This window comes from Eutrigla gurnardus (assembly GCF_963514095.1).
Source record: "Eutrigla gurnardus genome assembly, chromosome: 2".
Taxonomy (NCBI): domain Eukaryota; kingdom Metazoa; phylum Chordata; class Actinopteri; order Perciformes; family Triglidae; genus Eutrigla; species Eutrigla gurnardus.
Genome location: NC_139916.1, coordinates 12,064,056 through 12,077,611, shown reverse-complemented (window position 1 = coordinate 12,077,611; position 13,556 = coordinate 12,064,056). Strand labels below are relative to the sequence as shown.

Below are 13,556 nucleotides of genomic sequence, written 5' to 3'. Positions count from 1 at the left end.
CTTTTCTAAAATCTTGTTTATGTTCCATGCCATTCATAATTTATTTTATCGAATCGTTGGTCACTGCATGGTCATTCATACTTCACTTCACTTCAGAAATGTTGGTATTTAATCCACCTATGAACTGAAAGTACAAGTTACTTTACCAAGATGTTCTAGACACAATTAAAAATGTGTTTCTTTGTAATAAAGATACTTACAATTATGTTATAATATTGTTTACACATGAATGCATCAATAACATTCCAATAATGTAACGCATTACATAACATGAAATCATAAGTATATTTTTCAACAAAAAGGCGACTTTACTAAAAGAATTCACAATTATACTTCAGTGAAAGTAGTGTTCTATTGTGCTATTAATCATTTTACTTATGTGAGCATTTTTGGTATTTAGGACCACAAACAAAAGATAATATCACGTTTAACATTCCGTTCAGCAAAATACCTGCAAAGTAATTAAAATAGCAGGCTGAAAACTCTTAACGTGTCTACAAGAAATTCCTGGAGAAGAGGCAGGCACTCAAGAAATGCTAAACAAAGAAATCCAACCAAAATCCAAGGAGGTGGGACGCCAGAGTTTCTGCCCCCTTTTCAAGAAGCCCGTCTCTGATTGGTCAGCGGTAAACGCTCCGCCTCGTCTTATTGGCCAGCTCGGCCGTCAGTCAGAACGGTTGCTTGGACGCTCGCTGTTCCGCTGCGTCGGGGATCAGAGGACGCAAATCAAGTGAAACAAATCTCCTGACAGGAGAAAAGTTCATGCTGGAGTTTTCAAAGAGCTCCGAGGGACTCATGAAGGTAAGAAGACCCGCGGAAAACGTGTTTTTGTCGGCGTTGTGACGCCGGAGACGATAACCCGCAGTGTATCTCCGTGTTTTAGCCACTTTTTTCGGTCCGAAAAGAAAAAGTAGAAAAGAAAAAAGTTGGTAAGGCTCCAGGCCGAACCGTTCGGTCTAACATCTTCTCTGGATGAAATGTCAGGAAAGTGTGTTTGTTCGGGCAGAGACACATCAAAAGTACGTATCCTTTAAAAAAAAAAACGTGTTTTCAGGGAAGAAGAATGGCGACATGTCATCTCCCCGCAGTCAGACTGATGATGATGACCGTTCATTCTCCACCAGAGTGCTGATTGAATACATTTATTGTTGTCAAATAACGCTCATTTAACTCGGTATTGTCATGGTTTAATGAATTCGTTTTTAAAAGACTAAGCTGCATCAAAGAAGAAGAAGGGAAAAAAAGCCACTGGGGCAGCGAGCTGAGCTGAAGTAAAAAAAATAAATAGGTTGGCTACCAAATCCAATTTAGCATCCAGCCATGCTGCATCTGGATTAGCAGAAGACCTCTCAGGCTACAGGCTTCCCCTTAGATGACCCTTTATTTTGTGGGCCAAAGAAAGCATTCACAGAGTTTGCATCCCTGCACACCCCCCCTCCCTTACCAGTGCAGCCAGCTGGAAGATGATGTGACTGAGAAGGTTCAGAGACAAGGCAAACGTGGACGGTATTCATACTGTCGGATTGTAATCTGAATTATTGTGCACATTGCTAGCTTGACTTTTGATTCAACTTGAGCAGTTATTGTATAAACCGTCCCCCAGAGTAAAAAGAAGAGTGTTTTTTAAATGGACGTTTGATGTGATTGGAGAAGGTTCATCCTCTAACCGAGGGGCCTCTCTGCACCACAGCAAAAGCATATGTGTTTGCAGCAGACGCCGATGTGTTTTTAATGAGTTGACACTGTTGCAGATGAGGCACATGGCCGGCCGGGGCTTAAAATAACACGGATAAAAAAGGATTATGGACACAGGTCCTTCCGTCATCGGAAGTGGAGAGACCGTGTGGGAATATCTGTGTTTCCCATGCTGTCGTTTAGTGTTTTGTGTGCCCTCATGAGTAAACTCTTAATAATATAATATTATATATATATAAAATATTAAAATGATGAGTCCAGTCATTTCTCATACCACGGCTCGCACTCTTCGCACAGTGATTACAGCCGGCCTGTGAAATTAGCGAGCGAGCCTGTAAAAAGCAAAAACCAAGGGAGGTGTGTATGCTGGAGTTTAATTAGCATTTTAACCCTGTGGTTAAGCCACAGGCCGTGAGTGCTGCTTGAAGGCAGAGCTAAAACACACTGTGCCCTCTTTGTGAGAGGACGCTGCTGTAGGGATTAGTCTGTACTGTAGGTTCAGTTCACCGGGGTCGTGGCTTTATTCCTCTGCTCATTTCTGCATAAGTGTCACGGTATATTTAAGATGTTATTGAAAATGCCAGCCCCCCCCCCCCTCTCATTATGCAACCAGTGCTCTGAGAGATCAGCCCCCCCTGTGGGTGACTTCATGATGTGGAAAGTTGTGTTGACCACAGCGGAGCCCAGGCCTGGTTCAGGTTCAGGTGCGGTTAACAGTCCCACCAACAGCAGCGAGGAGGAGGACCCTTTCAAATCCTTCAGACACATTTCAGAAGTAATCTCGTTTTGTGATTCAAGCTAGGCGTAGATCTATCCTACACCAGGGCTGGACAGTCAAACCTGTAAAGGGCGTTGCTTTTGGCAACCATTTGTTGCATTAGTTATTTATTTACTTTATTGGCCATTACAGTCAACACAATGCTGCATGTGCGTTTGCTGCGTTTACATCCGTTTTTTAGAGACAATGGGAAGCAGAAGAAGTTGTTTAACTGTGGGGTGAAACCTTTGACCAAGGCGTCAACATCACCGGCTAACGGGCAAATTGATTCAACTGACAAAGAGCGAGATGAACATTTACGAAAAAGGAAAATTGTGAGGTGGAGTATCTAATCATCAAAATTATACTTATTATACTAATTAAGACGATTTGATTATTAAACGCATCATGATGCATCTCTATTTTGGATTTAAATGTAATGAGCATTTTTCCTTCAAATCTGTGAAACCAACATTACTTATATAAAATGTGGAAAGTTTGCCCAAGAAAAAAATTAATAATCAATCATAGACTTTAGTACATCGATGCAGAATCATTCAACAAAGCATTATTTCTCCCACCTCTAATACACATCTAAACATGTCATATTATCATTATTAAGCTGACCTTTGAACTGCATAGTATCTTAATTAATCAACATATTAGGCAACTTTGTTTTCAGTTTCATCAACCGCAAGCTGCAGCCGAGTTGCCGGGCCCTGGCAAACGCTATTAAAATGACTGTCGAGCCGTGCTAAACGTCCCACGTTATGATCTGGAGAGAGAGAGAGAGAAAAAAAGGATGCTTGGTGTAACAACATCGACAGCTTTGATCTCATTTCAAAGAGCACTCCCGCATACGCTCCCTCGGCCAGAGTGCGGTTGGATGTTTGAGGTGTGGACACCGCGGGGCTCGTGAGCAGAACCAACACAGCTGTGAGATTAGAGTGCAGAGACACTACAAAGAGACCACATCGCATTTCCAACACAAAACAACCACCTGTCACGGGACTCGTTCTGAATGAACATGCGGCGGAGGGGGCAAAACAAACAAAGTGATATTATTTTTCAACGACTGATTTCAAAGGTTAAGTTTTACGCTTTTTGCCAGTGAGTCAGCTTTTAAGTTTTTGGAGACAGATGATGGAACAGCTTGGATGCTGGAAGCTGGACTGTCTCTTGTTTGATACATCCATCTGTGCTTGACGAGCATGCCAGCCTGCTTTGTTGCCATGTCTGGGGTGCTGCATTGTGTGGAAAGGTCCCAAAACTATGTTTCTCACATTTTACTTGAGCTATATCACCCCCCTTGCCTACTTAAATATTTTTTGTTATTTAAATTGCACCCAGCATAAGCTGTGAGGTTTCTTTTTTCCCATGGGAGAAAAATGTTACTACATAGTTTGTACACGGGTTCTGTGCTGCATAATTACCCCTCTCCCAATATAATAACCACATATCCACACAAAGCTCATAAATCAGTGGGCTGCTCCGGATAGATCAGATGTCTGTCTGCATGCCTGATTTGTAGGAATTGGAGACGTTTGCTTTAGTTTAGTACATAGTTTTTTTTTTTTCTCGTTTGGAGTTGAATAATAGAAGTCTAATAGAATAGAAATGAAATAAATGAAATCTGAATTAAATTAACCAAGTTCTTTTCTCTCATCTATTGCCCTCACAGTCCAAGCTGAATATGGAGAGTTTGACCAAGCCTGAGCTGCTGATGCTTTTCAGCATCCTGGAAGGAGAGCTGGAGGCCCGGGACCTGGTCATCGATGCCCTAAAGGTACCCATCAATGGAGCTGCTGACACAATCCTATCTATATGATTCTCTGAACGCCTGCATGATCCCAGCGAACTTGAACATAAATATACTCAATTAGAAAAAGACACAATGCAGAGTGCACAAATCAGCCCAGATCAGCTGGTTCCAGGCTCAGGATGTCTTTCTTTAGCAGCAGGATTAAATGCTGCGTTTCAATTAAAGGATTCAGTCGGGCTATTTTCCCCCACACTGTGTCCTGCAGGCGTACAAACTCCAGCTTTCAGTCACTAGTTGGATGGCCTTAAGGGTGTCTTACCATTCAAACAGCTGTAAACTTACTTCAGTAACACGCCGTGATAAATAAGCAGTGAATAAGCGACTCAAGGATGGAGCCTTTCTGCAAAAAAGCCTTTCTGAGATGTTTATTCTCACTATTAATATTTTAGCTTTACAGCCTCTGTGCTCAGGGAATGCTATTCAACATTTCCTTTTGTGAAATGCACCATTGAAAGAGCAAAACTGGAGAGACAGTCGGTGAAAGGAGAGAGCAGCCGACTGCTCCATGTTCATGTGTTGTGTCTAGACCACATTCCTACATCCCTCCCGGGATCTGGCCATCTAAGGCAAGAAGACTTCCAGCACGGCGAGTGCCTGATGATTCAATGTGAGCAAGAGTAGGAGTGAACAAATAAACATTGGCCTTAACTGGAGCTTGAGGGGGAATATGGCTGAACGTTAACCCATTCAGGTCCGGGGTTTAGATCAATGCTGCAGTGTTAATGGTTAACAAGGCTTTGATTAAGGGTATAATCACTGACCGGTAGGACATTAATTACAGGGGAGTAAGTGGTTACAGATCTCTGAGGTGAACCGATCGCTTCTTTGCAGCACGGCGTCTCTGCAAAGGTGAAACGCAGCCTAATACCTTACCGCTGTTCTACTGATGAGGACTTGTGTGGATGTGGAATTCTGGGTCTCGTCCTCACACGAAAGCAGATTGTTATCATGCAAAACATCACTACATGAACCTTTTGATTAGAGCCTCTCTGGCAGCGTGGCTCTATGTCTGTCCATCAGTCCAGTGCACAATTATGGGATGGATTGGCATGAGGATGAAATGGTGATCCTGTGACTTTTCATCTTGCCTCAAACCGGCTGGACTGTATTAGACACGACTGTAACTTTAGTCACAGAGTTTCTAGTGTGAGTCTCCTTGTTCCCACAACAGGACGAAGAAGTAGGTCCAGTCATGTAGCTCATGTCAATCTTAACCGATGCGTCACTGCCACACTGCCATGTGACAAATGTTTAGCTCAACCACGAATCACCATGGTAACAACACCCCTGTTCCCACTCAGTGCTTTTCTACTCCTCTGGTTAAAAAGCGAGGGAACTGGTGAGTTTTCATTCTTCACTCTTGTGTTTTAAAAAATCTTTACTAATTCGTATCGGTGGTTTTCAACAGGATGTAGCTTGAGTACAGGATGCGTGGTTAATGATGCAGTTTTTTTGTATGGTCCTATTTATTTCATTATGCAGAACTATCAATGGCATCCTAACTATCCGCTGCATTTTCCCCCTTTCATGACTCACTTCTGCAGCTGCTCACGCTGTGGCTTTCAAAAGGAAGTTAGTCTCTGGCAACGCTCGTGTTTGGCACACAGAGCTCTGTAGTGATCCAGTCGTCCTTTTTTTTTTTGTTTGCTTTGGGAAAAGGAATATGAGTCTTTATTTTAAGTTCAAAGGGGGACTCAAATATGGAAATGAGCCTTTTAATTAACTGTCGGGTTCCCATGGTGTGGTTGACGAGAGTTTCCAAATGGACGTGCTTAAAAACAGGTTTACTGTGTGTGTTAGTGTGTGTGTGTGAGAGAGTGTGTGTGTGTTCTTTGTAGCACTGGAGCAGAGAAAAAATAGCCTCGTTTTCATAGCATCAGCTGATTGGAAGAACTCGGCTACTGAAGCATCCACAGTCATGTGCTTATGATGAGTAGTATCCTTCAGACATCCATTTACTTGCCGTTTCACACGCATTAAGCATTTCAGCTCTTTAGCACGCAGCTCTGACATCTATAGGACTCCAGGGTGAGTTCATATATCACCTTATGCAGATCTTGTCATCTAACGCTGCACAACTGAAAGAATCCAGGCGTGTGTCAGCAAAAGAATAAACTCCCTCCGAGGAAAACAGCCTCCTTTTGTGTTGTGGAAGTCTGACTGTGCATTGAAGGGCTGGGAAGAGAGAGCTGAGAAAGAAGTGTTTAGGAGCTTGTGAGTGAACTTTTGTGGAAGAAGGGTCCTGTGAATTAGAGGAGAAAAAAAAGCGTTTAAAGGCCAATTATCCACTGACAAAGAAAAACAGTACATTCTCACATTATTTGTGATGACTTTGCTTGTTTGAAAATGTTTTCCTCTTATATGAGTAATGGCTTACAAATTAGGTGGGAGTAGTATGACAAATAACTGCAGCAACGAAAGTCAGACTGAATATATCCTCGAGCATTGTAGCTGTCAAGAATGGAAACCTGATCCAAGCATATTTAATCTTCGACCACAAAAATGATATCAGACAGACAGTCATTGATGGGAACAGGGAAGGGCTGTCTGCCAAACCTGCAGACAGATCTCTCTTTGAAGATTTCTCTTCAAAATTAGATATCTACCTATTTTTTGGGGGGGTATACTATAGTATATCGTATAATAACTATAGTATCTCTATTCCATTTTTAGTCTTTATATATAAGAAGTATGAATTAAAAAAACATCTTCGGCACACAAATGTCAGTTACATTGGATACCTTAAAGGTTGTATCAGCGATTCTGGGCCGAAACATTAATGATCACATTCACCTGTTTTTACCTCACGATCCGCTAGCTGCCCGCCCCATAAGCAGGCCGTCAAAAAAAACGCGTACACAAAAACTACCAACACCTCAAAAGCAAAATAAACAGTGTTCCAACCAATCACAGACAAGGGGTGGGTGTTTCGCGCTCGTGCACGCGAAGTGGTAGCTAAAGGAGGTCAGCTGACGGTGTTATCAGAAGCTAGAATGGCGGAATCCAATCCAATACCCAAGAAGAGAAAGAGTGAGAGAATACCAGCGTGTATTTTCCAAGACCAGAATAAGCATCGGGAAGGCCATGGAAAGATGGACGGAAGTAAAAGAACTAAGAGGATTTAAATCGGATGCCGAGGTCGCACTGTTTCTTCTGGACATGTGAGTAGCAGCCAACATCATTTTCAAAACACGGGAGGGAGGGGCTAGCTGGCTCTGTTTGTTTTGGATCTCGCAACGGAAGTGAGGGCAACCAGAATCGCTGATACAACCTTTAACATAACCAATTCTACATTAAACACAAGGCTTTTTGTTGAGGTGCTCCGTGGTCATCGGGCTCCCGATAGTGCCCATATTTGAGAGGCATTTTTGAATTCTCTCGGGCATCCTGCGTTCCCCCGTTTCACCCTCTGTGCCGTTTGATCTGCCTTCACACTCAGCGGACTGGATCAAATAACAGCAGCAAAGCCTCACGGCCTTGCCCTCCTCTCTTTGTGCCAGATGAGCTAATATTGTTGAAGATGACAATCACAAAGCCTGTGATCTGCGGTGGAATATTGCTTGAACTTCTCCGTCTGTGTGACTGCAGCCATCAGTCAGTCTGTATTTCTCATCCTGGGGTTAACGTGTCCGTACATAAAAGTCAGAATGCCATAATTACCGCAGCAAATGTTTGACTGTTGAATCAATAGTTCAGTCAGGCAAAATTATACGTAAATTAGGGATGCACCGATCCGATACATGCCTCATTACTCGGACATGATGGGACTTGGATGAGAACACGACAGATTGGTGCAATCGGGGTTATGTTCCGACGCCCGTCAGTCAGCAGTTAAATGCTCTGTTCTGGGGAACCGGTTGACTGTTGCTCCACAGGACCGTCCACACTCTTGACTACACTTTGAACTTATCCAGTAATCTCGGTATCAGTCATCAGGAGCTCTGTCCTCACCCTGCCAGAGAGGATACTGTTCTCTATAATCTTTTGATCCTCTTTTGTTGAAACCTTCACGAAGACACGTTGCCAGTTCCGCTGTAGCCCTCCTCCTCCTCCCCCCTCTCACTCACTTCAGCCCACCTTTTCCACGGCAGGCCCAAAGGCATCTGCTGAACCTGAAATGTCTTGCTGTTATTATCCCTCCTTTGTCGTGAGTTAAACAGAAAACAGGTCTGCCTTGGCCGAGGCCCAGTCCAGAGCAGCTGTCCTGCTAAAGATAGACAGACACACACCATCTGTTGATCCTTCCTCCTGTTAGCACTCTTTTCTCATGCACGTTCATGCATTTCCTCCCTCGCTCTTCCCCTTTCTTTATCTACAGATAATTAAGCGCTTTAGCAGTAGAGATGGGGATCATGTGCTGCGCAACTCAGTGTTGGATTTCCTGTTTAAGTGTGAGAGAAATAAAGGCAGCGTATGATAATGATCATATCATAATCATTTTTTGACTGAATGCTAAAATGACCAATTCATCATATTGAAACTTTGATTGGCAATAAACAAAGTACCCCTGAGGCTGATGGGAATGTCATAACTTTTGCAGCTAATGGGTAATTTACAAAATGATTAGACAAATGTAGATTTTGCCCTGATAATGGTTTTAGCTGAAGAGTAGGAAGATAAAAAAAAGGTATTATAATGAATGAATGCATATCACAAATGTCGTGGTCATTCATCGAGATTCTTTCACTGGATGAGTGAAAACCCTCACTGCTTCATCTCACTCTCGTCATCTTTTCAGGGCCAGAGCAAAGAGCTGTTCATCCAGGAGCGCTACAGCAGGTACAACCTCAGCGACCCCTTCCTGGCCCTGCAGAGAGACAGCGAGGCAGTCGGGGATCAGAACAAAGACCCGGGCTGTTCCTCCTCCACCTCCAACCCTCTGGTGGTCCTCAAGCTGGTGGTGAGCCACTGCAGGAGGATGCAGGAGAAGATGTTGGCCCAGCTGGCGGCAGCAGAAAGCAGGCATAGAAGGGTGGGTGGATGTGTGCTTCTCAATTTGTTCCTTTTTGAAAAAAAAAATAATAATCAACTGGGAAACGATACAAATTGGCCTCAGTGGCGTAAAAATATTGAAAAATTGTGAATGGAGAATGTGCAATGAGGATTTGTTAAGATTTGGTTTACAGTGTTACAAAACTGCTGCCCACAAAACACAAAACGAATTAACTCACTAACAAATAAATCATCCCTCTTCATTAAAAACCTTTTTGTTTTCGCCAAGGTTAATTCAGGAACAGCAGAATAACATTTTGCAATGGCTGCACACACACATACACACACACACACACACACACATACACACACACATACACACACAGACACAAACACACACACACACACACACATACACACACACAGACACAAACACACACACACAGACACAAACACACACACACACACACACACACACACACACACACACACACACACACACACACACACACACACACACACACACACACACACACACACACACACACACGCAAACCTCACAAACACTTGACCTCCGTGCCAAATTTCAACTGCGGCTGCCAAAGAGCGGACCAATCAAACGACTCAACAAGCTAAAGAGCTGCTAATTGCAGCTAAACAAAATCATTCAGAATGGACCGTTTCCAAGAAGGAACATATACATGCAAAAGTACCACTCAAGCACAAGGGGACAGTGGAAAACAAAAAAAGGAAGAAAAAAAAAGACATGCACTGTGATGTTTTCTCTTTTTTTTGCTTGAGCTTGAGTGCAAACACACTAAAACTTACTGATGGTAATGCAACACGTCACTGTGTTGTATCAAAAACAGTCATTTTGTTGTTTTCTTGTGTAAATTACTGTTGCACATAATGATTTCCCATTGCGTCTGTTGAAACTGTGCAAACAAAAAAGCACTTTAGCATCTTGGCCTTCGTTAAACCGCAGAGCGAAAGCTATACTTTTCTCCGCAGGCGGGCTGAACACGCTACTCGTTTAGATGAACTGAATTATGTAACCGTTTAGCTCGACTGCCATAGGCATTTTTTTTGCTTACAATGTAGTAATCACATTGCTTCAAAATAGCCGCTATTGGCCGTAAAAAAGAATCCAGCAGACCCAAATAATTTCACTCCTAACTCTCTGTCGCCCCACTGTGTTTGCTTCAGGTCATTGCAGATCTGGAGGAGGAGAAGAGGAGGCACGCGGAGGACACGGCGGAGGGAGATGATGTCACTTACATCCTGGAGAAGGAGCGGGAGCGCTTACAGCAACAGGTGCCCTCTAATGATTACCTGGACTGCAGTGTCAAACAAATAAGTGTCTATGACCGGTTAGTTTATTGTGCGTCTCGTCTCTCTCATCGGTGCAGCTGGAGTTTGAGCGGAGTCAGGTCCGGCGCTTGGAAAAAGAACAGCGGCGGATTACCGAGCAGCTGGAAGAAGAACGGGCTCAGCACAAACAGCTCTCCTGCGCTTTGGCCAAGGAGTGCAAATGGGCGAGTGCCAGGGCTCTGGAGGAGGGTCACCGGCTGACCGAGCTGAACCGCAAGCTAGACAAGGTATTCACATTACTAAATCCGAGTTAGGCAATTTATTCCCTCGTTACAAATAATGGGGCTTAGATATATTTTGCACTCCAGTTGAACATTCCTCCCCCCCCCCCCCTCTCACGCAGGAGAAGGAGGCTTGTCAGAGCCTGAGAGACGAGCTGGAGGACGAGAGGAGGAGAGCCCTGAGGATGGAGGCGAGGGTGGAGGAGCAGCTGGCCGAGTTCGACACGGAGCGAGAGCAACTCCGCTCGCGTTTGAAGAAGGAGGAAGCTCACTGCTGTCAACTTCAACAAAAGGTATGAACACGAACGGAGTCATAGTGCAGGTAGCATGAATTACACATCTGGCAAACTACAAAGTATTTCTTTTAATCTTTGTGCAAGAAGAGAGTAAAGCTTGCATTGCACAACCGAGTTTCAGATTGAAATCCATCTCCTTCTTTTCCCATTTTGTGATCAGGTAGAGGAGCTGAAGAGGAAGCTGGAGGATGTGGATGTGAGGAGCGACGCACGGGAGGCGGTTACACCTCCGGTAGAGGCAGAAGGGAAAGAGTGGGCCACGAAGGTTCCTCCAGAAAAGACATCCGTGGAGATCCTTATGGTTGAGGACATTGAAGACGACGGAAACGAGCAACCCAACGGTCACCACTGTCAGATGGAGACCAAGGGGCACCTCGACCCAAACAACTCAGAGAACATCTGTGTACAGAATGGGAATGAACATTCTCACAGCCAGACATCATTCTCCTCCTGTAGTCCCACCCCCTCCTCGCTCCCTCCGTCCTCACCCTGCTCCTCACCTGTCCTTGCCAAACACTCGCCAGGCAGCCCCAGCCCCGCTAGCTACCAGTCTCCCTACCAGGCCGGGATCAACCAGCGCTTCCACGCCGCCCGTCATAAGTTCCAGGGTACCGCCGACCCGGAGCCTCAGTCCCAGGCCGCTCAGCCCGCTCCTCCTCCCCTCTCGCCGAAGGACGTCTCCCCCGTGATCAGCGTCTCCTGCCTAGAAACCAACCCGGTGAAGCAGATGGCACGGAGCACGGTCACCCAAGTCCTGTCCCGCTTCACCACAGCGCAGCAGAGCGCCGCGCCGAAGCTCGCGCCACCGAACAATTCGCCCTTCGGTACGGACTACCGCAATCTGGCGGCGCCCTTGTCTCCCGTGATCGGGAGGGCGGCGGGAGTGCTTCCACAGGGGATCAGGTCTCCCACCATCCCCAGGGCGGACAGGGGCAACCCCCCACCTATCCCGCCGAAGAAGCCCGGTCTGGCGCAGGCCCCTCCCTCCCCGGCCACAGTGCCCAGATCTGCCAGCCACTTCTCCGACAGCCCCCTCTCAGGCAGCTGTGGCCTCACCTCGAGCCAAGAGGCGGTCAAAGAGCTGGACATGGTGGTTTCTTCTAATTAACGGTCGATTAATTTGACTCGTCAATAAATCAGCTGCTGCTCTGCTTGTGACACGATGGTTTTATCTCATAAATATGATGGTTGAGTTATTGTTTTGTACACGACAGGATTTATATCCTTTGCTCATTTGAACAGAGGTCCTTCCAAACACTGTTATAATTGTATTTATTTTATTTTTTATTTTTTAATGCGCTGAGTCACTATTTTAGATAGTGGTTAAAGGGCTAGTACTAATGAAGTGTTACAACCAATAGTAGTTTCAAATGTGCCAATGCTGTATGTCTGGCACCATTCTATCACAATATCTTAAATCTGTTTTTATGGTGTCTATATTTCCAAAGAATACAAATCAGTTTATCACCCGAAGAGGTTTTATTTGTCTTCAGACCAAATACAAAAAGTAGTCCTTGGATGAATATATATTACAATGTATATCTCATTTCATTGTGCACTCATATGTCTGTAGCTGTTATTTTTATATAAAAAATGTATAGTTAATTTTATAAATCTTCCTTAGTTATTAATGTATAATAGTTTAACGACAGATAATCTAATCAGTGTCATACTGAGCTTTGATCATGTATTACTTTAACGTTGCAGTTATGATAATCTCATAGTCTCAGATTATATGCAGGCACCATTGTATACATGTTTTCTTTAAGAGAAGCGATTCTGATGAATTTCATTTAGGAGAAATAATCATAAAACACAAGTATTTTATAGTCAACCATGGCTTTGATTAATACTGTCGTAACAGACGTTTATCGGATCCTTTACAGTACTGTAAATGCTGCAAAGTATAAATATAATAAATTAATCCCAAAGATTGTCACATATTTATCTCTTCATTTATGATCTCATAAGAATTACCTGTTGCTAGTAGGTATAAATGCTGACTATTCGCTGACATTCTGCGACTTAGTGTAGGGCTGAAATGTGTCATTTTTAATGATCAATTAATCAGACGATTGTTTTCTTGATTGATTGATCGCTAGGTCTTTAAAATGTCAGGAAATTGTGAAAGATTTGTTTTCAGATTTCTCAAATCTGGAGATGATGTGTATGGCTGTCCATGACACCAGAGATGTGTTTCTTGGAAATAAGTCATTCAGCATGAAAAAAAGCAACCAATTGATGAAATAAATCTCAGTAGACTGAAATCAAAACGGCTGATTAATCGACTAAAAGGAAACAGCCCTTCTATCATTTATTTAAAAAAATGTTTTTAAATCATTAGTGATAGCCATAAGTAGCACAAAATGTTGCCACGCCTAATAAAACATGCATATTCAATAGATGAGAAAGTTACCTTGTTACTAATACAGTCAATTAATCTCTTACAAAATAATAAATGC

At 43.7% G+C, this 13,556-nt stretch overlaps 1 protein-coding gene across 1 annotated transcript; it reads left to right on the top strand.

The window, feature by feature from the left end:
- The first annotated feature begins 675 nt into the window (after positions 1–675).
- Positions 676–13,037, top strand: LOC311023023 (CTTNBP2 N-terminal-like protein). The gene is made up of 7 exons (XM_084024669.1): positions 676–801; positions 4,134–4,238; positions 9,013–9,246; positions 10,413–10,520; positions 10,616–10,804; positions 10,921–11,091; positions 11,255–13,037. The coding sequence occupies exons 1-7, from the start codon at positions 763–765 to the stop codon at positions 12,200–12,202; spliced, it is 1,794 nt and encodes a 597-aa protein (XP_083880795.1). The 5' UTR covers positions 676–762; the 3' UTR covers positions 12,203–13,037.
- Positions 13,038–13,556: the final 519 nt, after the last annotated feature.

Coding starts and splice junctions, on each gene's coding strand:
- LOC311023023 (XM_084024669.1), top strand. CDS start 763: ATGCTGGAGTTTTCAAAGAGCTCCGAGGGACTCATGAAG. Junction 4,239..9,012: donor TGGTCATCGATGCCCTAAAG/GTACCCATCAAT, acceptor TCATCTTTTCAG/GGCCAGAGCAAAGAGCTGTT. Junction 10,805..10,920: donor TGAACCGCAAGCTAGACAAG/GTATTCACATTA, acceptor CCTCTCACGCAG/GAGAAGGAGGCTTGTCAGAG.